The sequence below is a fragment of the Alosa alosa genome, chromosome 20 (genome assembly GCF_017589495.1).
Source record: "Alosa alosa isolate M-15738 ecotype Scorff River chromosome 20, AALO_Geno_1.1, whole genome shotgun sequence".
NCBI lineage: Eukaryota > Metazoa > Chordata > Actinopteri > Clupeiformes > Clupeidae > Alosa > Alosa alosa.
In genome coordinates this window covers 29,853,751-29,879,905 of record NC_063208.1, presented here as the reverse complement: position 1 = coordinate 29,879,905, position 26,155 = coordinate 29,853,751, and the positions used below count along the sequence as shown (strand labels likewise).

The 26,155-nt window shown below is 39.7% G+C and overlaps 1 protein-coding gene across 5 annotated transcripts in view; it reads left to right on the top strand.

The window, feature by feature from the left end:
* The first annotated feature begins 1,649 nt into the window (after nt 1-1,649).
* tmem79a (transmembrane protein 79a) overlaps nt 1,650-26,155 on the top strand; it is a 31,308-nt gene continuing 6,802 nt past the window's right edge. For 2 of the 5 annotated variants that reach the window (XM_048229849.1, XM_048229845.1), the window contains exons 1-5: nt 1,650-1,957; nt 21,730-21,855; nt 21,954-22,407; nt 22,822-23,004; nt 23,298-23,520. In XM_048229849.1, the coding sequence (XP_048085806.1) occupies nt 21,981-22,407; nt 22,822-23,004; nt 23,298-23,520 (833 nt within the window). In that variant the 5' untranslated portion in view covers nt 1,650-1,957; nt 21,730-21,855; nt 21,954-21,980. The remainder of the gene's footprint in view (nt 1,958-21,729; nt 21,856-21,953; nt 22,408-22,821; nt 23,005-23,297; nt 23,521-26,155) is intronic. The other 3 variants (XM_048229847.1, XM_048229846.1, XM_048229848.1) reach the window with 3 other exon arrangements.

Below are 26,155 nucleotides of genomic sequence, written 5' to 3'. Positions count from 1 at the left end.
TGTACTGCAGAGTACTGCTGGTTTATATATCACATGGTTCCTCTCTATAAATATCTGTAAGTACATACTATCCCATGGCATGATATTAAATTGAAGTGCGTGGCAAGGTCAAGATGGAACTGTACATAGTCAAGTAACATGTAATTGAGGGTAAAGCAGCCACAAGTGGGCTTGAATATCATGGCATAGTTAAAAGGGATTGTCAATTGATGGAACATTTTATTTAATCTTTTTTTTTTTCAGATCTTGTGCATCCTCACATTGGAGTCCCGAGTTCATGTACAAAGCCCAGCTCTTACTATCCTGTAAATTTTATTAGTACCATGGTTTTCAACAAATGTGTAAAGGTTATAATTCACTTCAACTGAGAAGTTAACAAAAAATATTCCACTATTCCACAAGTTAACAAAAACAGAAAGAAAGAAAGAAAGAAAGAAAGAAAGCCTTTGAAATGTAGAAAGAAAACTAAAGAAAGAAAGCCTTTGAAATGTAGCCTATCCCACGCTTCCACAAAGAGGCATATTGAACTAATGTTTAGGCTATGTTTTTGCACGGGTAGGCTACAGTATAGCCTAATGTTGTTTGGTGATTTAGCCCAGTGGTTTTCAAAGTGGGGGCATAATTGCCTTTCAATTAAATAACTATAAATTATCCTCTCTACTTGTCCCTGTGTCAGGGGGCCTCAGCAAGTTGTAAGGAAACATAAAAGCAACAAATAAATACATTTGAAAAATGTAAAATATACCTATTACTATGAGGGTTGTTATACAATGCCATTATAATAATTTGTTGCATATCTGAACAAACATTTTGGAAAAGACGGGCGATATGGACCCAACCAACTATTTTTGGAATGGGAGAACTCCCTCACATGGTAGGCTACAACCCATACAGAGGCAACGGTGTCATGCACAGAATGCGGAACGTGCATAGCCTACTTTAAGAGAAGATAGACTAACGTGACAAATGTCAATATTTTTTTTTTCCCTCGACCGGCCCAAAAGTGAAGCGGCCCACCGGGAATTCTCCCGATTCTCCCGATTACCCACCCCGGGCCTGCTTTACAGTATCTATATAGATTCCTGTAAAAACTGTGGCAAAAGGTAGACATATCTATAGGACTATTAGCTATCTTATCATTTATAAGCGTATCTATTGTGGTGAGAAGGGCTTTATTTTTTTCCAGTTTAAAAAAGTAGGCCGACTTTTGTTCCCATTCTTCCAGCCATCTCACTCTAGATCTTACATAAGCTCCTTTAGCTCTTTCTATAGCTCATCAAATTTGCCTTGCAATTTAATGTATTCACATTTCCTAGAATTGGACAAGGGCTCCTTTTGAGAGAGAAGCCAGTTGACTGAAAATTTCATCTTCATGTGGCCTTTCATGTCCAACAGTTTTAAAGTGAACTTGCCGTTTTTGTCACTTGCATATATCTTTCTTTCACAAGCATCTTACACTATATTTTAAGCAAATAAAGTTGTTTATTTAGGATTAGTGAGCATATGTTTAAACCTGTGTTGTGGCATCCGTGTTTGTCACACGTTCCGACGGCAAAGCACATGAACACTAGCTGTGGGAAAACAAAGTAAACACGGGGGCGGTCCTGTCATTCCCAGGTGCCATGAATGCACCATTAGGCCAGGTTAGGCGCTCCTGACACTGACGACATCACCAACCGGAACGACACAAGTGCGACAGCCCAGAGGCAATAGTTTAAACAAACTTTGCGTCCTTGTTTGCGATTGAGAGTTCGAACTACCCTTTCTAGAAACACCAAATACAACAACGATGGATCGTAGCCTACTACTAAGGTTGCGACGGAAATTCTCCAACTACGCTTTCTAGAAACGCACCCCTGGACCATACCTGTCACCCAGCCCTGCCCTTTTGTCATGGCGAAGCCTATAGTTTTGTGTGTGGGGGGAGATTGTCGCATTGTGTTCTTCGCTGATTTTGGTAAGTTTGTTTTACACTCTCCTTTAATCGCAGCTTTACTTTAGGTTACTGGAAGACCAACGCACTTGCTAAATTAAATTGTACATTTGTTGCCTTGTAGCGTAATCCCACTAGCACTAGGCTATAGCGTTTATAGTTTATAGTTATTGTCTATAGCGTCATCATAATGTGCCTATATATATATTTGTGGAGTTGACCAGTTTGATAGGCCTAATGAAAGAGGCCTGATCTTACCCGCTTTCAGTAGCTATGATTTGTAGATAGCCTGCGTCACCTGCAAGCCTTTTATTAGGCGTAGCCTGGGGGTGGGGGGGTATTCCAGAAAGGAGGTTTAACAAACACTGAGATAAAACTTAACTTCTGCGTTGTCTAAACCTGTGGCGACTTAACCCACGCTGTCGGTTCCAAAACACTGGTTACCAGTTAATCAACCCTGTGTTAGTTAACCTAGAGTTGTGCGCGTTCACGGCGAATTTATAAATACATCATCTATTGAGAGTCGAAACCATGAGTGAAACCGGCGAAACGAAGAGCACCGTATTTTTTCAGAGGCGGAGTAGCAAGTTCTCCTCGAGGCTTACTGTAATAACAAAAAAGAGCAATAGGCCTAGGCTACTTGAGCGGTGAGCGTCTGCCAACTGGAACCTTGCTTGACAAAGAATAGCCGTGTCCGTGTAAATGCGTAAGTTTAGGATAGCCTATTAATGTCAAACGCATATTTAATATTAATGGCAAACGCATATGCTTTAAATTATGCTTTCTTAAACTAGCCTACCTTGTCAGAGATTGAGTGGGCCATAGACTCCTTGAGAATCCCAAATTTAATTTTCTATTTTAACGCGGGTTCTGCTGTGGGCCAAGTAAACCCGTTTGCGCTCCAGCATCAGAATCAGACTAGGGGTGATGAGTGTCGGAAGGCTGTACCCATAAGTTGTCCTGTAATTGCACATATAACATTAAGTTACAGCCTACACATTAATTGGTCTGTAGTGGATCTGATAATATTCCAGTAAGGTATAGGCCTAACGCACCCTGTTGAAATGTGTCGCTCAAATTAGATTCCCGGTACATCCTGGTATCGTGTAGCCTAGAAATCTAGACGCACCCTAGCGGCGGCAAATTAATTTGCTCAGCCTGTACGTCTAGTAGCAAACCATAGGAATTTCTATTGGCTGACGCCGTGGACGTCATCCAATCACAGCGCTCTATTTTGTTAGAGAGTCTTAAGACGGACTACGACGGTGAACAACAAGGAAGGTGGTGGCTATGGCGAACGAAGAGCGGTTGTTTGAATCGGCGTTGGCTTCAACTTTGGAGGAGTTGGACTTGTGCTTTTCTTTGAAAGTTGAGCAACACAATGCACTTAAGAAGTCATTCCTTTCGAAGAAGGATGTATTTGCCGTTTTGCCAACCTTATACGGATATGGTCGTAGTGCTGGCCTATTGCATGCCTAGGCAGTTCCAGACTATACATTTCAATGATATAGGATGGCCCGCCAGGCTAGGTATCGTGTGCTGGACCCTGGCCATTTCGCCTCCACGTTTGTGATAAGATGTGAAGCATCACATATCATCTGGCAATTCTTAAAATAAAAAATGTGTTTTAAACACCAACACTATTAAAGCATATGTGTGCTGACTGGGAAGAGAGCATCCAAAAATAGAAGTGCCTATAGCCTATCCATTAGAACTTAATGTGAGGAAATTCTGAAAAAGCCAAGGCCCATTAATTGAAAGCTCACCAGCAAAGATAGCCTATTCGGTGCATATTTGGAAAACTTAAAATAAGATCCTCGTGGCCACCGACCGACAGCTTGCGATATGCTCTGCGTCTCCAACACTACAAAAACTTATAGTTGGAGAGCGATCGTCGATGCGCATATGGAGAGAGGAAAAAAGTGTAGCATATTTAAAAAAATATTTTATCCCAAATGCCATCTGCATTCTTAACCAAACTTAGTGACAACACACATACCTGAGCTGTTATGTAGCCTATATTTAAACGTATTTATTCATTTTCTATTCTCTTGTTTAATGATATCTTCAATATGTCTGAGATGTTGTTTGTCCATCTGTCTATGTCTGGTGAGCCAAAGACAAATGTCCACTATGGTGTAGTAGGATAGGCTATAGCTAGCCTACATTAAAGATTTGTTTTATTCTATTCTGATCCACGTAGGGCTGGAGAATGCTTTTCAATATTTAGGATTAAGCTGATAAACTGTAGCGCTCTTGCAAAACTCGTTTGGAAAAGAAAGGATATCATGTGATGTCGTGGTCTTTCGCCCTCTCACGGTGAGTTGCACGGATGAATATTAGGCCTACATGATTTTGTGCTTCTTTGTCAATCGGACTTTCGTCAAAATGAAACGCCATTGTGTGACACGTGTAGGCTAAAAATAGCGGCCTGGCTGAACATGCACTGAAATAACCGAACATGATTGAAATATAACCTGAACATTACTTCCCCCCTACCAGGTTAAGTTCAGAGCCTATGTTACCATAGTTACTTAGATAGCCTGATCATTTTTGAACGTTTTGGAACTGAAATCCCAGGTTTACCACTTACTCTGGGTTAACATACCCAGTTAAGTTCAGAGCCTATTAACATAGTGACTTACATAGCCTGCTCATTTTGGAACTGAAATCCCAATACCACTTACCAGGTAGCCTACCACTGGAATACCCCCCTGTGCGCTTGCCCCTTGATAACTCGTGCGGTAGCCTATAATAATAATAGCCTAATAATAATAATAATACATTTTATTTGTTACATAGCGCTTTTCAAAGCACCCAAGGTCGCTTTACAGAGTAAACACAGTAAAAATGCTGTGCTTTTGTGTTAATGTGTGCTGAACACATCACAGTGCTTGGGTGAAGGTGTTTTTAGGGGAGAATGGGTTAAGTTGCGCCATTTTTCTCTTATAGCCAAGTAAATATGAGATGGGTGTAAAACTACAAGTTGAAGAGTTTGAACTTTGAAGCCATGGTTTCTATATATTGTATTAATTAGATTTGAAAGACAATGTGTAAATAAACAGTGAATAATATATAGGCTAATAATATATCCATATAGGCCTATAATAAATAATTGGAAGAGTTTAGTTCCAAAACGGTATATTTCTATTTTAAAAACATTAATAGCCTAAGTCATGTTATTTAATTCTGTATTTAATTTTTGTGATTGTGATTGATAATGACTGATTGATAATGACTGACTGACTATTATTGTGTTACATGCTTCAAATGTAAAGCACTTTGTGTATGAAAGGTGCTATACAAATAAAGCTTATTATTATATTATTATTATTATAATTTCAGGTAGGCCTAACATCAATGTTGTTTTGATTGAAATAAAGATAAATCAAGTAGCCTAACAATAACCAATTCGAGTTCTACTGGGAGGATATAGCGATTTGGAACCAAACTCTTCAATCTGTAATTCAGTTACACATTCTCCTGCCTCAACTGTCCCTACAGTCATCATTTTGGGTAAAGTGCTCAGTCTTGCTGCCTAGAGCTTTACTAATTCATTCACATGTTTTTATACACTGCAAGTTCACTATCTGATTTAACTTTTTAAACAGAAAATGTACAGGTGGGTCTCAACATTAATTTCAAAATGTATTTCCCCTTATTTATAACTTTCATAAATTCTAGATTCATTACATATAGAGTTTAATATTTGAAGCCATTTTTTGTTTTAGTGTTGATGATTATTAACCTGGCAATAGCCAGATGAATTTCGCTCCGCCTAGCTCCACTCATCCATCTGGAACCGATCCATTGAAGTGTTGCTTCAGAAGGCTGGGCCTAATCAAAAAATGCTTGCATATTATTGAATAAGCCACTTGTCCGTCATCTATTGACGTGCTACTTCAACCACTCACATCGAAGCCAACCCGTGGACGCTAATAACAGACTCACAGTCGCTTCTACGCTATGTCACATCTATGAAACTCCGCCCTGCGTCCCTGATTGGCTAAACCATAAAGTTGGTTGGAGAAATCACTCTCAATGGAAGAGGTCCCAGATGGATGTGAGTGAAGCTAGGCGGAGCTAAGCGGAACGACATTCATCTGGCTAGGGTCAGGTTAGATGATTATGGCTTACAGCTCAAAAAAGGCTGGAGTCTGCATCAAGAGCCACCATGCACAGACGTGTCCAGGAAATGGGCTACAAGTGGCACATTCATAGTCTCAAGCCATTCCTGACGATAGGAGACAAGGTTAGAGCGTTTTAGCAAAGGAGAGACAGAACTGGACCGCTGTTCAGGTCCAAACTCTCCTTTTCACATACAAACAAATTTAGTTGCTTGAAGTCCAGTTTGATGTTTCCACAGTCAGTGATGATCTGGGGTGCCATTTCATCTGCTGGTGTTGGTCTACTGTGCTTTATCAAGTCCAGAGTTAATGCAGCCTTCTACCAAGAGATTTTAGAGCACTTCGCTTCCATCTGCTGATAAGCCATCTGTGCCAAAACTGATAAATAGTTTTTGATCCAGCAGGAAAATAAACCCCATAATCTATGAGGTATTATCAAGAGGAAATAAATGAGCCAAAAACCAACAATATTCCTTATTTTTTTTGTTGAGAAATGAACATTCTAAAGAATATCTGGGTTCATTGAATTCCCACCTTAGTTCATTTCTTTTCAAAAGGCACACTTCTGTATAATATCCTTTTTGTTGTAATATTTTGAGACACAGATTTTTAGTTTTCATTAACTGTAAGCAGTAATTATCAAGACAAAATGGCATTAAAACAAAAAAATGGCTTGAAATATAGATACATATACATCTAATGAATCTAGAATATGGAAAGATTGACTGGTTAATTGATTGATGTGATTTTTTTAAAATAACAATAAAAACCCCACCCACCTGTGGGGGCAGGTGGCCTACTGGTTAGCTGAAGTGGTTCGAACCCCACCAGTAGGCCGGCTGAAGTGAGCAAGGCACCTAACCCCTCACTGCTCCCCGAAGCCCGCTGTTGTTGCAGGCAACTCACTGCGCCGGGATTCACTGTGTGTGTTCACTGTGTGCTGAGTGTGTTTCACTAATTCACGGATTGGGATAAATGCAGAGACCAAAAAAAATCTGTTCACCTTGAATTTTCCATGACAGTTTCTTTAGTTCCAGTAGCCGGCAGGTCTGGTATAGAGCTCAGCAGACAGGTTTTTCTCACGGATTCCATAATGATGGGTCATGGGCAGTAGACTATGTCTAGAAAATATGCATGTTTGGGGCTTCATTCAGGAGTTCCTATCCGTTATCAAGCTATACAACATCGTTTCCCAACCTTGGAGTCGGGACTCCATGTGGGGTTGCCTGAAATTCAAATGGGGTCACCTGAGATTATGGATATGTTTCAATTGACCAGTACATTACATTAAAATATACATACATTAAATAAAAAATAACATAAGTAACTAATAATAAGTAACTAATTGGATCCTTCATTACAATCTGGATACATAAAAATAAACCTAGACAGCCTGCATGAGATGTTTGATTGATGTAATCATGCTTAATCAACGTTCCAAACAAACTAGCAAAACATCCAGATGTGCAAATTTAGCCAAACTAATTAGACTGCTAGGGAAAATCAAAGTACTGGTCTCGACTGTGTTACAACAAAGATGTTGTGAATGATTGGTGCCAACTTTTTGTGAAATAAAATGGGGTCACCTGCCAAAAAAGGTTGGGAACCCCTGCTATACAAAGACACATTTCTAGACTTTGAAATTGATATCCACAAGGGCCCTGAACAGCAACAAAATCATATGCTGGTTTCCATTCAGCTCGTTCGCATTCATGAAAATTTGGCTCATTAATATGCGCATCTGTGTGCGTTTCATACACTGTCATGAGAGTTAAAATGGACATTCTGTTTTAGAACTTAAAATTGATGTAAGAGTTATATCAGAGACGGTTGATATAAGTATATTAAGGATCTTTGGTTATATCTTTTATATGATTATTACGTAAGGGATAATGTATAGAATGCCAGTCATTTTCGGGAAAATAAGTCCCGACAGGGCGAACCGGACTTGCTTCGCCCTGTAGGAACTTATTTTCCTGATAATGACAGCTTTCCACACATTATCCTGTTTATTATCCAGCTACTTGCCAACACAAGAAACACATGACTTCACATGATGCGTCTCTTTACATTTATTTGTTACCTTTTCGTTGTGGCTTTTGCTGAGAAACAAACACTTCACAACACACGCTGAACTTGAATCAAACATTTTTTAGAACAGCTGATCAACCGTCTGCTTTCACCTTTGAATGAAGTTCCATTGCAAGAAGTGACCGGACTACTTGCATATATTTCATTATATGAAATGTTTTTGGCATTATATGTTTTCAGCTGTAATTACATGAATATAATTGACCGGTAGAACATTGGGAAATCCCATTCAAGTCAATGAAACGTTCTATTAGCATTGTGAAGATCCAGATAATAAAATGCAGTAGTGAAAATGAGTCGAGTATTACTAGTAGGTTTGGTTTAAAATATGTCTGTTGGGGTGAACAGGAGACAGATTGCAGAAGCAGGAATAATAATAATAATAATAATAATAATAATAATAATAATAGTAGTAATAATCAAGGTCAATAATAATAATAATACATTTCATTTGTATAGGGCTTTTCAAGACACTCAAAGATGCCTTACAGTTTTCACATAGGTACATAACAAAGAGACAAGGTACATGGACAAAGCAGAAGACAAAACTAGAGAGGTGGGCAATGACCATAGAAGTTTGTGATGGGTTGTTACAGTAGGCAAAAGGATTTTAGACATTTAACATTCTAAATATCCAGTTGTTACTAGAAACACTAATGGTCTCTTTACATGGCACTGGTTGGGATGTGATGCTATTAGTTTTATTTGGCATAGCCTATAGGCTATTTCTTTCCTCAAATCAAAACTGAGGTGGATGATTGCTGTCTCTTCAAAACAGCGAGGGAGAAATCCCCTGCGTGTCCCGCACCTCCTGTGCCCCTGACTGTACAACTTATTAGACTACACCCAACACAAGTGGCCTAACCTATCATTTAGGGAGTGGCTGGTTAATCAGTAATAGGCAGACCCAGAGTGACACTGAAATATGAACTTTGAACAGAGGTTTGCTGATAACTTTGTTAGAACCTCAAGCACCTGTTTTGCTTTAGACATAGCCATGTCATAGACTACTCCTATCTCAAAAAGTGAGATAAGTGACTAAGCCTGGATTAAACTAGTGTAATAATAATAAATATAGCTGCAAGCAGCAATGCGGGGGCCTAGCAGAGCGCTATAGCAGGAATGGCGTTGCCATGGCATGAGCAAGCACTCATAGCAAGAGGCCAAATTACACCAATGTCCTTGTGTGTTCTTACAATCAGCTACATGTCCCTCTACCAAGTTTGGACTTCATACACCAAAGTGTTGCTGAGATGTGAGCTCACTTTCTTTATTACAGCACCCCTAGAGGCCAAATGAGACCACTTTCCTTTAGTGATGCACCGATGTGAAAATTGTGGCCGATAACCCCGATATTAATTTTGCTGTTATGGCCGATACCGATATTTACCGATGTCGATATATCTGTATAGAAAACACATTCTTATGATAATCAAATAAAGAGCTATTTTCCAAAATGCATTTTTTTTAAATAACGCTTCAATAGCCTACCTTAGAACACCAGAGAATTACAATATAATAGAATATATCTGTATTATTTTATATCCTGATATAAAAAAAGAGAGAATACTGAATGTCTGATATTTATGACAGCACTTTATGCAGATTAGCCTAGGTAGGTATGGCACACTATATGCCTACTATTTATATTACAACTCTCCCTCTTTAATTCAGCTGTGTGGTTGAAGCCTGGAAATATTGTAAACAAAGTAGCATAGTAGCATAGTTGGCTAGCTTATCATAGTCTACTGATTGGACTGTTCAGTTTCCCCATGTGTGTTTAAGTTTAAAGGTAATACTTGTTCTCCTTGGTACAGGCACTTTTGGGAAACATTGGTATTGAGATGATCAGTCAACTTGAAACCAAGAGTTTTAAACAAATATGTGCAGCATGCTAATGTTGCTAAGCAGATTTAATAGTAATTTAGCTAGTCGTCTTCTATGAGTCCTTGCTTTCAATGATTGTAATGTTTTATTTGGATTACGCTTGGCCCAGTCGTGCGTGTCCATTGAGTGAGCGAGAGAGAGCGGGGCAAAGAGAGGGGTGTTGTAAATGGTGTTGCGGCTCCTTTAAGAGAGCTCCGTGTGTGTGTGTGGGGGGAAGCTGGGAAGGAGGGAGATAGAGTGAGGAAGTGTATGCATGCGACTGGAGCAGAGAGTGTGGAAGTTCAAGTTGGAGTCTGTATACAGTGTGAGTGGTGTTACTGTCCGAAATAAAACTCCATAAAGTTCAGCTCATGTATTTTGCTCATCAGAAATGGGACCGTGACCGACGTTATTTTATCTTATAACATCGGCCCTCGAATAACGAATCTCCCCTGCGTTTCTGACTACGGTCTGAAACAAAGCAGGAAAGGTTAACGGGGGTTTATACTGTTTGGTAAAGTCTACAATGAAAGCAACGTAGGCTACCGCCAAGTAAAGCGGGAGATGTGTGTTGTTTATGCGGCCGCGTAAGCTGCAAAGCACTGCTAGACACTAGAAAGGGTGTGTCGGTTCTGCCTTTTCACACCGCGACACAGGTTTGTGGATATGAGTGTTGCGATTTCAGTTTTGAATCGCATATTGTTACAGCCCTATTAAATTCCTATTACGACCATATAACTACATTCTGCCTGACAGTTATATTTAGCCTACCGCGAGAGATGTGCTAGGCGTGACATGACATGCAAGCCAGCCATCAACTTGACTGCAATCAACGCGAGCAGCGCGATACAACGCAACGTTTTGAAAGAACTTTTGTCAGATGCTGATGTGTCTTCTTTCTGTCAGTCTTGTTGCCCTGCTATTTTAAATAAGAAATATGATGCAATAGAAGGGCATATTTAACGGATTCAGTGTAGACAGATAACACGCTTGGATCGCTACACACACGTCAAATACACAGGAATGATTATCGGCCTGTTCACATCAGCCCTATTTTGACATCGGACCGATACCGATGTGTAAAAAAATGACCATATCGGCCGATATTATATCGGCGGCCGATATATCGTGCATCACTACTTTCCTTGCATGTCCTCACAATCAGCTAATATGTCCCTGTACCAACTTTGGACTTCATACATCGAAGAGTTGCTGAGATACGAGCCCACTTCCTGTATTACAGCGCCCCCTATAGAGGCCAAATGATGCCAATTTCCTACTGTGTCCTCAGAATCAGATACGAAGTCCCTGTAACAAGTTTGGACTTCATACATTAAAGTGTCTCCGAGATGTTAGCCCACTTCCTGTTTTGCGGCTTCATCGCCATATTTGATTGGTTGTCATGGGCCAATAAAGTGGAATTTGAAAAATCTGACAAGTATCGTTTGTGCGGCTCGGTCTGAAGATCATCTCCGCCAAGTTCCGGGAAAATCAAATGAAATTTTTGAGCGCTGAAACTTTCCGTAGTGTTTGGACCAAATCCAATATGGCGGAAAGTGACGGGATAGGGGTCGATGAACTCAAGGATCACGCGCATGAACGCATTTCCAGCATTAAACTGGTGGTGGCGCTACTGTGTTCAATGTATATGCATGAAAATTGGTGTGAGTGATTTGGACAGTGTCCTGACAAATGGTATCGAGTTTTGTTATGTTAACTCAAAGTGTCACCTAGATGTTTGTCCACTTCCTGTTTGGCGGCTTAGTCACCATATTTGATTGGCTGTCACGGGCAAATAAAAATGAAATTGAAAAATCTGACAAGTATCGTTTGTGCGGCTCGGGCAGAAGATCATCTCTACCAAGTTTCGTGAAAATCGGAAGATTTTCGTAGAGTGAAACTTTTCGTAGAGTTTGGACTAAATCCAATATGGCGGAGGTCCAATATGGCGGAAAGTGACGTAGTATGGGTCATTCAACTCAGGTCAGTCCAGGGATTCAAACGGTGCTTGATTTGTGAAAATCGAACACACCGTTAAATTGTTACATGCGTGAATGTGAGTCCAGATTCGACCTATTGGTGGCGCTAGAGTGTTCGGCATAGAGTTCTGTAAATTGGTGAGTGATCATGGGACGGTCCTGAATCAGGGCGCTAAATTTCATAATAATAATGACTTGCGAATACCTTTCAACCCAGCTTTTCAACTTTCGGCCAAACTTTGACCTGTTGGTGGCGCTAGACGGCTGGGTTTAGAGGTCCGTAAATGAGTGTGAGTGATCAGTGGAGTGTCCAGAAACTATCGACGAAAAAATCTGAACTTTTTAGCCAGGCGTTCTATGGGCTACCATAGACTCCAATGGCAGATAAATAATAATAATAAATATAGCCGCAAGCGGCAATGGCGGGCCCGAGCACCTGCGGGCCGCAACCCGTGACATGTCGGAATCCAACAAAGCACCGACGTGGTGCGTTTGTGAAATGTACATATTTGATGTGTTGTGCTATTTGTTTTTGTATTTTATTTTCTGCCACATTTACTTGCTTGGCCAGGTGGGGGCGCAATGCAAGGCAGGCCCATTGGGTGTCATCATAATCATAATATATATTAATCTGAGAAATTTCAGATCATTCATTTTAAGCAAAGAACATTTCTGATACACTTTTTGGTTGGCCAGATGGTGGCGCTATGTTGGGCATAAAAATTACACATGTGAATATCATCACAATAATGATATCCAACATTTTTGTAAACTTTCAGATCAATCACTTAAGGCATTGTCCATTTCTGGCACATTTCCTGCTTGACCAAGTGGTGGCGCTATGCCAGGCAGGCCCATCGGGTGTCTGGATATCATCATAATAATAATATCTATTAACCTGAGAAGTTTCAGCACATTTATTCAAAGCATAGAGCATTTCTGGCACATTTCCTGCTTGGCCAGATGGTGGCGCTATGCTAGGCTTGTGAATAACGAATGTGAATATCATCACAATAATGATATCCAATATTGTATAAAGTTTCAGATCAATCACTTAAGGCATTGTCCATTTCTTTCCTGCTTGGCCAGGTGGTGGCGCTATGCCAGGCAGGCCCATTGGGTATCTGGATATCATCATAATCATGATATCTATTAACCTGAGAAGTTTCAGACCATTCATTCAATGCACTGTGATTTATGACACATTTCCTCTTTATGTGGTGAGATATTAAAAATCATATCAAATATATAACATATCAAAATCCCTTCACAATTTAACATCAGCTTACATCTTGGCATAATGTTTGCCAAATTTCACATGAATCTGACAAACCGTCTAGGAGCAGTATGTTAAAATTGATCATGTGACATCAGTGTAATTGTCATTCTTTCTGTTGCCAGTTGGTGGCGCTATGCCAAACATGCATTATGGGCATGTGAATATCATTATTAACATGGTCTTCAATGACCTGTGAAATATAAAACATTTCAAGCCATGCATGGTGAATTATGACACATTTATTGTTTATGTGGAAGGGTATTAAAATTAATAATTTCACCATTTCGTCAAAGTACAACATATCAAAAAAAGCTTCACAATTTATAATCAGGAACATCTCTGCGTCATGTATACCAACTTTGACATGAATCGGATCAACCGCCTAGGAGGAGTATGTTAAAATTGATCATGTCCAAAACGCCATAAAATCTCAATTACCTCACTTCCTGTGGGCGTGGCTAATGGCATGTTAATACAAAAGTTGTTTGTTTTTAGGAGTTACATACACCCACCAAATTTGGTGTGTGCATCTAAAACTATATGCCAACCACAAGTCACAGTGGCGGGCCATAAGGGCTATGGAGTTCCTGGCAAATTTCCGACATGTGCCAAAAATTTTTCCCTGTATATTGACGGTACCTCTTGACCTGTGTGCCAAATTTCATGCTTTTTCACCGATGGGAAGTACCTCTTTTGGCATCACAATTCATCACATTTTAGTCCGCACAAAATCCCAAATACCTCACTTCCTGTTGGGTGTGGCTAATGCATTGCACATATGAAAATTGTTCATCTTGGGGAGATACACACACCTACCAAATTTGGTGTGTCTAGCTGAAAGCATGTGCCAACCACTGGATCAATCACCTAAGGGAGCTGCTACTGAGTCCCTGGGCCGCCGAGGCCAAAACCTTTTATGCCTCTGTAGCCATTGTGATACCAGATGTGTGTGCCAAATTCCAAGACTTTTCATCCATGCTAACCACCTCAAAATAGCAAAAGGTGAACAAATAATAATAATAATAATAATAATAATAATAATAATAATCCTTACAAAAACAATAGGGCCTTGCCCGACGGTTACTTTCGGCCCTAATAATAATAATCCTTACAAAAACAATAGGGCCTTTGGCCCATTACGTGCTCGGGCCCTAATAATAATAATAATCCTTTCAAAACAATAGGGCTTAGCACCTCTTTCGGTCGCTATAAGGCGTCCGCCCTCGCGCACCATCGGTGCTCGGCCCTAATAATCCTTACAAAAACAATAGGGCCTTTAAACTTCCGGTTGCGTGCTCGGGCCCTAAATATAACCGCAAGTGGTGATTTACGGGGGTCGAGCAAAACGCGAACATGAGGTAGCATAGCTTTTAGTTTTACATATGCTTTGATTGTTTGAAACGTTCGGGATTTCGGTTATCGGATTTCAGTTACTGGATTTCGCTATCGGATGGATCAAATCTTGAAAATGGCTTGTTAAAAGGAAACAAGGATCCTGAAATTAGATTAGATCACATAATTAGGGCCCGAAGCAATCGAGGCGGCAAGGCCCTATTGTTTTTGTAAGGATTATTATTATTAGGGGCCGAGGCACCGTTTTGTAAGGATTATTATTATTATTAGGCCCGAGGCGCAAGGCCCTATTGTTTTTTTAAGGATTAATTATTATTATTATTATTATTATTATTATTATTATATTAACTTTGTCTCAGAGCGTTTTTCCTTTTGAGGTGGTTAACATGGTCGAAAAACTCTTGAAATTTGGCACACACATCAGGTGTCACGCCAAAGCAGTTAGGTACAAGAGCTTGGCCCCGAAGTGGCCTAAGGGACTCAGTAGTAGCCCCCTTAGGGTGATTGAGGCAGTGGTTGGCACATACTTTCAGCTAGACACATCAAATTTGGTAGGTGTGTATCTCCCCAAGATGAACAACTTTCGTATGGACAATGCATTAGCCACACCCAACAGGAAGTGAGGTATTTGGGATTTTGTGACTAAAAATCATGAATTGTGATGCCAAAAAAGAGGTGCTTCCCATCGGTGAAAACGCATGAAATTTGGCACACACGTCAAGAGGTACCGTGAATACACAGGGGAAAAGCCTTGGCACTGGGCTTGGCCCAGGAACTCCATAGCGCCCCTTTGCGTCACTGTGACTTGTGGTTGGCATATAAGTTTTAGATGCACACACCAAATTTGGTGGGTGTGTGTAACTCCCAAAACAATCAACTTTGTATTAACATGCCATTAGCCACGCCCACAGGAAGTGAGGTAATTGGGATTTTGTCGTTATGACATGATCAATTTTAACATACTTCTCCTTGACGGTTGATCCGATTCATGTGAAAGTTGGTATATATGATGCCAATATGCTTCTGAATCTAAATTGTGAAGCTTTTTTTGATATGTTGTAATTTGACGAAATGGCAAAACTCTGAATTTTAATACGCTTCCACATAAACAATAAATATGTCTTTATTCACCATGCATGGCTTGGGTAATGTTTTAAATTTCACAGGTCTTTGAATACCATGGAGTGATGATATTGAAATGCCCATAATGCATATTTGGCATAGTGCCACCACCTGGCAACAGAAAGAATGTCAATTACACTGATGTCACATGATCAATTTTAACATACTTCTCCTAGACGGTTTGTCAGATTCATGTGAAATTTGGCAAACATTATGCCAAGATGTCGCTGATGTTAAATTGTGAAGGGATTTTTGATAACTTATATATTTGTTATGATTTTAATATCTCACCACATAAACAGGAAATGTGTCATAAATCACAGTGCATTGAATGAAAGGTGTGAAACTTCTCAGGTTAATAGACATCATGATTATGATGATATCCAGACACCCAATGGGCCTGTCCACCACATAAAATATTATGCAATGCCTTACCACCTTTATAAAATATCGGTCAAGCAGGAAATGTGCCAGAAATGGACAATGCCTTAAGCTGATTGATCTGAAACTTTCTTACAAAAAGTTTGGATATCATTATTGTGATGATATACACATGTGTAATTTCAATGCCTAACATAGCACCACCATCTGGCCAACCAAAAAGTGTATCAGAAATGTTCTTTGCTTAAAATGAATGGTCTAAAATTTCTCAGGTTAATATATATTATGATTATGATGACACCCAATGGGCCTGCCTTGCATTACGCCCCCACCTGGCCAAGCAAGTACATGTGGCAGAAAATCAAATACAAAAGCAAATAGCCCACGCATCAAATATGTACATTTCACAAACGCACCACGTCGGTGCTTTGTTGGATTCCGACATGTCACGGGTTGCAGCCCGCAGGTGCTCGGGCCCGCCATTGCCGCTTGCGGCTATATTTATTACAGTGCATGAAAATGCACTGTACTGTTCTTCCTAGGCTTCTTATTCTTATGCTTCTTCTTATTACAGTGCATGAAAATGCACTGTACTGTTCTTCCTAGGCTTCTTCTTATTCTTATTACAGTGCATGAAAATGCACTGTACTGTTCTTCCTAGGCTTCTTATTACAGTGCATGAAAATGCACTGTACTGTTCTTCCTAGGCTTCTTATTATAGTGCATGAAAATGCTATTTCTTCTTCTAACGCGTTTAATGCAGCTTCAACCGCTTAACGTGAAACTTCATTCAAACATTGTCACGAGGGTCTTACTTTAGGACAAGAGTGCTATGTATTTTTCAGCTTTGTAACTTTTATACTTTTAAAACTATTAATTAAAAACTATCAAAATTTCCCCATTGACTTAACATTGCCCTTTATGACATCACAGCAATTAGAATCCTATGGCAGGTGTTCAGGCCACCTGGCCCAACTGCCAGTCTCAGGCTTTAAGCATACAAACTGGCCCTATTAAGACTACACATCCTTTTCAACTGCTTCCTCTGCCAAAAACTGTTTCAAAATAAAAGTCCTCACTACAATATTTCACTGTTAAACAATTTAACCCTTTAAACTGTTCAGCCATTGTAACTGTTACTTGTCATCAACTATGACACCTACCCACACACACACACTACACACACACACACACAGTCACTGCTCCACTCCCCTCCCGCCCACACACACATCTTCACTGTCATCACTACATACATTACATACAGTACTCTGCTTGCAATAGTAAGTCCCTGACCCCCAACACACACACTTACATCATCACTGTCATCACTTCACATACATACAGCACACTGCTTGCTACAGTAAGCCTCTACATACTTGCTGCACACTGCCCCCCACATACACAGCACATTGTCTTCAGGATCTTCTCCAACACACATCCTCTTACATACTTACAGCACACTGCCCCCACCTACCCACACACACACATTACACACACACACAGTCACTGCTCCACTCCCCCGCCCACACACACACATCTTCACTGTCATCATTCACATACATTACATATAGTACTCTGCTTGCAATAGTAAGTCCCTGCCCCTACATACACAGCACATTATTTCATCAGGAAGCTTCTCCAACACACATCCCCAACATACTTACAGCACACTGCCCCCAATACACAGCACATTGTCTCATGAGGAAGCTTCTCCAACACACATATTGCACACTGTCCTCCCCACATACACAGCACACTATCCCATCTCCCCTGTCATCCCCCAACACACACACCAAGACCCCTGGAAGTTAGGTTAGCCCCTTGAGCCAGTGGATCTGCCCAAGGTTTCTTCCTTGGTAAGGGAGTTTTCCTTGCCCCTGTTGCCTTTGGGTGCTCCTTTGTTGGTGCCCCCCACCCAATCCCAATCCTCCCCCACCTTTTTATGCAGCCCTTGCCACTTAATCTACTAAACCCCTCTTCTACTGCACTTTTACCCCATTAATGCACAAATAGGTTGACACCAGACATAATTTCACTGCATTTCTTACTTCCAGTAACTATATGCATGTGACAATAAACTTCCTTGTATCCTTGTATGACTCCTACCCACTGTAGCTAGTTAGCATGGTTAGCATGTTAGCATTGCTAACATTGTTAGCATTTTTAGCAAAACTGCTAAAAATGATTAGCTAAGTTAGCTAAGTAACATGGTTAGAATAGTTAGCATGCTAGTTAGCATTTTTAGCAAAACTGCTAAAAATGATTAGCTAAGTTAGCTAAGTAACATGGTTAACATAGTTAGCATGTTAGTTAGCATAGTTAGCATAACTGCTAAAAATGATTAGTTAAGTTAGCTAAGTCACATGGTTAACATAGTTAACATGTTAGCATTGCTAACATGCTAGTTAGCTAATGTTTTTATTTTTAATAGTTATGCTAAGTTAACTAAGTTAAGTAACTTGGTTAACATTATTATCTTTGATAACATAGTTAGCATAACTGCTAGCAAACATTAGAGCCATTCCAACTGTCAGTTATCGTCAATTATCTACCTAAATAATTTAACCATTTAAATTATCCACCTATTTAACCGTTCGATCATTCCAACTATATTAAACCTTATCTACCAAGCAAATCATTTAACTATATAAACTATCCACCTATTTAACTGTTCAATCATTCCAACTATATTAAACCTCATCTACCTAGCAACGTTCGGCACAATTGCTTTGAACATTTCAGTGTTTCATAAAGCCTCGCTTTGCTCATCCCTAGTGATGACTTATGTTAACTCAAAGACGCACACAGAGCAGGACACACTGGAGTGCTGGGTTGAGATGAACAAAAGAGTGAACTGAGGGCGAGCAAACAATTTATCCTGGTCTGAGCCCCTGCTCCGGAGCTACAGGGTTTCCCAGCAGGTAAACTGGGTGTGGTTAGGTGGCAGAGCCAAACAATCCTGCAATTTCTCCACAGCACCTTCACCTCAAGCCCTCCTTACACTGACAGACTTTGGAAAGATTTGCAAAGATTTGGAAAAGATTTTTGAAAGACTACAGTCTCAGACCCTCTCACATCTAAAGACAAGTAGTAGAGTTTTAAGTCACAGACTATGATTTTGCAATGACTAGGGATCTTGCAGGGTCACTATTTACAAGACTGCAACACGATTCCTTTTAAATTATTACCCATTGTGCAATAAATAAACAGGAACTGAAAATTATAGCATGGAAGTTATAACAGGAAGACTAAATATGTATAAGAAATGACAAATATTATAAGAATAACAAATAATTATAGGCTACAGCTGTGGCAGTCACATTCACATGGTGAAAATGTGTGTTGGCAAACACACAACATCAAGAAAATTCCTAGCATACATTTGACAATAGAATTAAGGGCTCTATAAGTACAGATCTGAAAATGTGCACTGTTGATGGTATCCACATAATGATGGTTGTATGGTTGTTCTCCAAGGAAAAAAATTACTCATATAGGAATATAGGTAATATAGGAGAAATGGGCTGAGTGGTCGAACTTTATTGGTCTATATCTCTGAAATGGAAAAAATATTTTGATAACTTTTGTGAGGCTTTGTCTAAACATTGTCTGAGAATTTTGGTGAAGATTTGATCATTTTTGAAGCCTGTGAAACTTTTTATGATGTTTGGCTTTTTTCTGAAATTGTGGCAAAAGTAAACATTTTTAGAGCATAAGACCAGGGTGAAAAAGATGCATCTAAATGTAGAGATTAATATGATGAAAGAATTTTGAGTCTAGGTCAATCTGGTAAGGAGAAATTAGCACAATTAACTTTTTTTTTCAATAGCGCCACCTTTGGGAGCAGTACCCCAAATTTTGGGTTATGGGGGGGGGTACTGGTAACCATACCTGAAAATTTGCAGCTACGCTGCTCGGACCCCTAATTACAGGTACTCCTATGCCAAACCTATGGAGAAATCCAAAACATTGTGTCTGTATCAGTAACAGTTTTAACACTAAGGCCCTTTAACAGTATTTTACGCATTTTGGCGAACCAGCCAACTATTTTTCCAACTTCCTACATTCATGGCACCTTTGATATGAGACACTGTGATTTGGTACCCTGGAAACTCCAGAGCTCTCGTAAGAGCACAATTTGAATTGTCTCTGCGAGACACTCTGGCAATGAGTAATGATGCACGTTAATTTTACCACTTGTATCGCAGGGAGCCAATCACATTGGTGTATCTGATATAGGCGGGCCAGAGGCGAGCTAAACAGATGACAGTCGTAGTGTTATCCAATTGCGTCGAAGTCCGGAATCAGTCAGTAAACGTTGGTCGTATTGTGTTATCCAATTGCGTGCAGTGAGATTGTCAAATGCACGCTTGGTGCCGCCCCTCAAGTTGGGCCATTACATTATTCGTGGCCAGACCCTTAATCTTTCTAGATTACCAGGGTCTGGAATCTCCAGGGTAGTGATTTGCACTAACTCTGTAGAATTCAAGAATATAATCAGATAAAATAATATCTTATGCCATTTCTCTCTTACAAGGCCCTGAAATTGGCCATATTTTCCAAACATAAAAAACTGACTCCCCTTTTGAGAGTTTCTCATTCAGTATGATAAAAAACAGTATGATAGAAAAATCAGATATCCGAAGCACATTCTTAGATATTCGAAGCACTATTCTCATAGCAGAAATTGTAATTCAAGATATAATAACAAATTCTGGTAACACTTTTTATTAAGACACACATCTTCACCATTAATTAGCTGCTTACTAACATGTATATTAGTAACATACTAGCCATTTGTTAGTCATTATAAGTCACTAATTACTGTAATACCTTATTCTGCAAGACCTTATTCTACCCTTACTAGACCCTTAATTAAGAATGTAAGCTCCTAATTACCCCTTATTTATAGTTATTAAATAAGTTGTTGCATATGAATTATGACCTAAATATACATGGCTCAGTATGGGGCTTGTAAGGTGGTATCACAAGAACCTAATAATACTTATCAAAGATGCTCTTTTCAAATGGAACTAGACACTAAACCACAAGTGCTAATAGTGTACAAATACCTCATAATTAAGTCTTTGTAATGCAGAATATGTTCCCTATTCTAAAGTTGGGTCTAAAATCGATTATTTGTGCTAACTTGGCTGTCTGCTTCTTGTGTGCGCTGTAATACACTTAAAAAGCGTGAATAGGGGGCAACTTTAGTTTAGGGAACACATGGGGGTTAATAAGTGCCAAATTAATTGTAAATTAAATGTGAACAAAGACCCAACTTTAGAATAGGGAACATATTCTGCATTACAAAGACTTAATTAAAAGACTTTTTAGACTGCAGTGTTAGTCCCTGGATTATATATTTGTCATGGAACAGGTGCATGTTCCTCATTTGTGGTTAAAGTACCCTGGTTAGTAAGTCTTTATTTATATAGCACCTTTGTGTAATCATGGGGAAATATTGGCACATTAATATAACTAGTTTATGCACATTTGAAAGATGATGCTTACTGAAGTCCAATTCATTCTAGTTAGAGCTGATAAAATTCCCCTCAGATGAGTGTAGGTTGAAAATTGCTTTTGTGCATATTTCAGATTAACCTGAAGCCATTCTGGACAGCGTAAAAGGAAATGCAGATAGCTTGTACATTCAAACACTACAAAACCACAGAAAGCCCACTGAGACATACAGGCATGAAATAAGACCATTAGACATATTGGGTAAGTAAACAAGAAAATTACAAATACAGTGATTTACAGTATAATACAGTACATTATACAGTGACTCTGACAGATAACAGGGTCACATCCATGATCAGGAACAGAAAGAGATCACACACACCGAGATGCCAGATTTCACTCTTCCCAACAGGGAGCCAGACAAAAAGGAAGACCGCCCCAACACTATTGGCATGTCAACAGTCTCCTTGAGTCCACATAGTGTCATGCAACTGGGAGGGAAACGGAGCAGCTTGCTGGAGAAGACAATGATCCAAGACAAGGGGGACAAGTTATTAGTTGACTATGAAGTTGGTGAAGAAGGGGACATCACTGAAACCTTGGGGAGCCATAGGAGTGTGATGCCAGAAAAGGGAGCTTATGCCTTTAACCCCGTGGTGACCGTGATGAACACTGACATTAGGCAAGACAGCCCAGAGGATCTTGTTGTAAGTGAGCAGTCCACAGGAATACCTCCCCTATATGATGTACTGTGCAACACAACTGAACCTGCCCATCCCCACCACTGTGCCTCTGAACACCCCCAACTCAAAGGTATGCATTGATATTAACATTTCCACAATTTCCTGCCTATTAACTGAGATGTATACATTGATTTTGCAAAATGTCCTCAGTTGTGAGGTAAATACAGATATGTGGGTCATACATGGGAAATGCATTTCTTGTTTTTGATAAAAGTACAATCTGATTCTGATTCGCTATTGGGCACTGCGGTTATTACGCAGGTGTGGTGAAAACATGTTTTTGTTTCTTTATTATGCATAATACACAGGAAGTGTGTATGTGCATGCTCAAGAAAAAAGTGTTTATCGCTGAAAAAAAACATCAGTTTTCCCCCCCTAATATCGTGCAACACTTGCAGCACAATATAGCCAAGATATATTTTCAAACTCTGAAGTTATGTATATAATGTAAACACTATGAATACTAACCCTTCCTCCACCCCAGCAGGTTGTGGCAACTCTATGAGGATGGGTGTGTCAATGGCAGCTGCTGTGGTCATCCTCCCCTTCTTGATATGGGCAGGCTACGAACTGCTACCCTTTGAGGGCCCGTCCATCACCAGCACCCCCTTCAGGCTGGTGTATACACTGCGTTGTGCATTCTTTGCCACCATTCCCATAGGCTTGGGTGAGTAAGAACCTCTGTGTGGTCAAGTATCTTTAGATATTTGCACTAAAAAAATCTGGAGATATTTAAGATGTTTGGTTTAATCACATTGTTGTGCTCCTCAAATGTCTTGTATAAATGAACACTGAATGTTATCATTCAATATGATGTATTTACCTATAGTACTATTTTTTTTGTATTTCCGTTTGGTATTCTTGCCAGTAATAGAGTCCAGTTGTTCCTGAGGGATAGTTCAGGTATTGCCAGTATCTCTGTTATATGAATTTGAGCTAATATTTTTGTATTTTGTTCAGGTGTGCTGGTGCAGAGTGTGTCACGGTTGAGGTGCAGTGAGCTGACCCCACAGTTCGAGGACTGCTGTCAGAATCGGGATGTTGCCATGCATTGGTACTATGTGCATGACTCCCTTACTCTCTACCTGCTCTACTTCCTGCAGCTGGGTGTCATGTCCACCTACATACAGCAGGACCTGCTCAAGCTCATACCACTCCTAACCATCATCTTTGTGTTCGGCAGGTGTGTATAGCTGTATGTTATGGATGTAACAATTCTTCAAATGCGCAGTTTAGTTCAAATGTTAAGAATAAATGATTAATGCGAAAATCATTCCTTGATTTAGCACTTGATATTGCAATGGTTAATTGTATGGGGCTACGTCATATACATATCGTATTTTCCGGACTATAAGTCGCTCCTGAGTATAAGTCGCATTAGTCAAAAAAATCGTCATGAACAGGAAAAAAACATATATAAGTTAAGCACCGACTATAAGTTAGCATTTATTTAGAAATGTATTTCACAAAATCAAAACCAAAAACAGAGACTATGTAACTGGATTATTGAGGCCAAAAAGATTAATGTTAATGAAGACGAATGAGTGAAGGCAGCCAAGAGGAGGGCAGGAAGGTCATTGCAAAGCAAAAGATTCACTGAAAGAAAATACCATGTGGTACACCAAAATGTATCTAAAATGTGGAGAATACAATGCAATCAAGCATTTTGGGCGATGTGGAGTCACAGGCTGGCAGCAGATTAAATGCTCACAAAGAGAAAAAGATGCAGTTTTAGGCGTGACTGAAGCAAGCCAGGCGATAGGCCTATAAGCCCGGCCAGTAATTGTAAAACAATTTACAAAGATTCACTGAACAAAATGCTTATATGATCCGTGAAAATTTTTGCTAAAAATGTGGAGAATGCAATGCAATCAAGCATTTTTGGGCGATGTGGAGTCACAAGCTGGCAGCAGATTAAATGCTCACGATAGAGAAAAAGCGGTTTTAAAAGGGCGGACCCGAAGCTGAGGCAAGCCAGGCAATAGGCATATAGGCCCGACGGTAATTGTAAAGCAATTTACAAAAGATTCACTGAACAAAAATGCTTACATGGTACATGAAAATTTTGCTAAAAATGTGGAGAATACAATGCAATCAAGCATTTTGGACGATGTGGAGAGACAAGCCGGCAGCAGATTAAATGCTCGAGAGAGAAAAATATGCGGTTTTAAAAGGACGTGCAGACCGAAGCTGCAGCAAGCAGATGATATTTTAAAAAATTATTTCACAAAATCCAAGACTAAGAACAGACAGACTATGTAACTGAACACATTGAGGCCAAAAATATTGAGAATTCTACAGGGAATCATGAAGACGAGTGAATAGTGGCAAGAGGCAAGCCGAAGGCTGCTGACAAGTGCCCGACGCTATTGTAAAGCAATTTATAAAAGATTCACTGAACAAAAATGCTGATGTGGTACATGAAATTTTAGCTAAAAATGTGGAGAATGCAATGCAATCAAGCATTTTGGACGATATAGCGTATTGGCACAAGCTGGCAGCAGAACAAATGCTCGCCGAGAGCGCGAGAGAAAAAAAGATGCGTATTCACGTGAAAGATAATTAGTAGCAAAACAGCGATCAAATATTACATGGCAGTGAGTTTTGTTTTCAAATGTTTTCATGCATGTCCAGATAACGGGTGAGGAATGTTTAGGGGACAGACTATCGTGAATCCTGAATTTATGGCTGGGCAAAGCACAGCACCTTTATTTGGACCATGGCTTGTAGCCTATTCGAGTCAGCTATAGGCCTTCATTTCTTGCGTTTTACTGTGAGACATAGGCCTATACTTTTCGTTTGGAGCAGCATACCGTTAGGCTATCAATGGCATTGGGTCACTATTAAGTTTCATGTATGAAAGAGTGTTGGGATGTCCATCCGCTTATTGCGAGATAATTGGCATCCGCTTTTATTCATTCATTCATTCATGGAACGTGTGTTGTGCTGCAAGGGAAACCTTATTCTGTATAGCCAAAGAGGTCTAAGATTTAGTTAGTTTTAAATTATGCATGATTTACTTTTTTATAAAATTCGTAGGCTGATGCCTGGCAGCAACAATTGTGTTTAAATGTAGGTTAACCTGGGGCTGCGTGCTACTGGTAGCTTGAGAGCAATGTGTTGGAGACTCATGGTGTAGGACAATGACTTCGTTGGCAACAATATTAAACCAACCAACAATATAAATTATTAAGAAGAGCTATTTTATGAGTTAAATTGAAACAAAATTATACTGGCTTTTATTTGTCCGAATCTGAGGCCCAGCTATAAATAGAATCCCGGCAGTAATTTGAGGATTTGCACGTGTGTTTCACGACTTGTGCCTTTGAGAGCGTTCTCTCAAGGCTGTAGACGATAATGTTTCATGTAGGGTTCATGTCAGTTAATATAAATTAACATTTAAAAACATGTTCAATTATATAATTTTTTTCATATATAAGTCGCACCTGACTATAAGTCGCAGGACCAGCCAAACTATGAAAAAAAGTGCGACTTATAGTCCGGAAAATACGGTAATCTGTGCCAAATTTTGTGAGGGCTGGACAGATTTTGTGGTTTTTGATGACATTGAGTATGGCAGTCACATGAAGGTGTCCATGTCATGACAGGTACATGACAGGTGTCCATGTCTCAGCAATGGGACCTTTCATCGTATGACCCGAAGTAGAATTAATACAGAAACATTATCAGCCTATCCTGTAGGCAACAATGAAATAGGATTGAAATAGTTTCCTCCAACTATACTACTTGTATTGAAATACAGTATCCTACTGAAATAGTCAATCACAAGTATCAAAAGAAAGTGGGCATATTGGTAA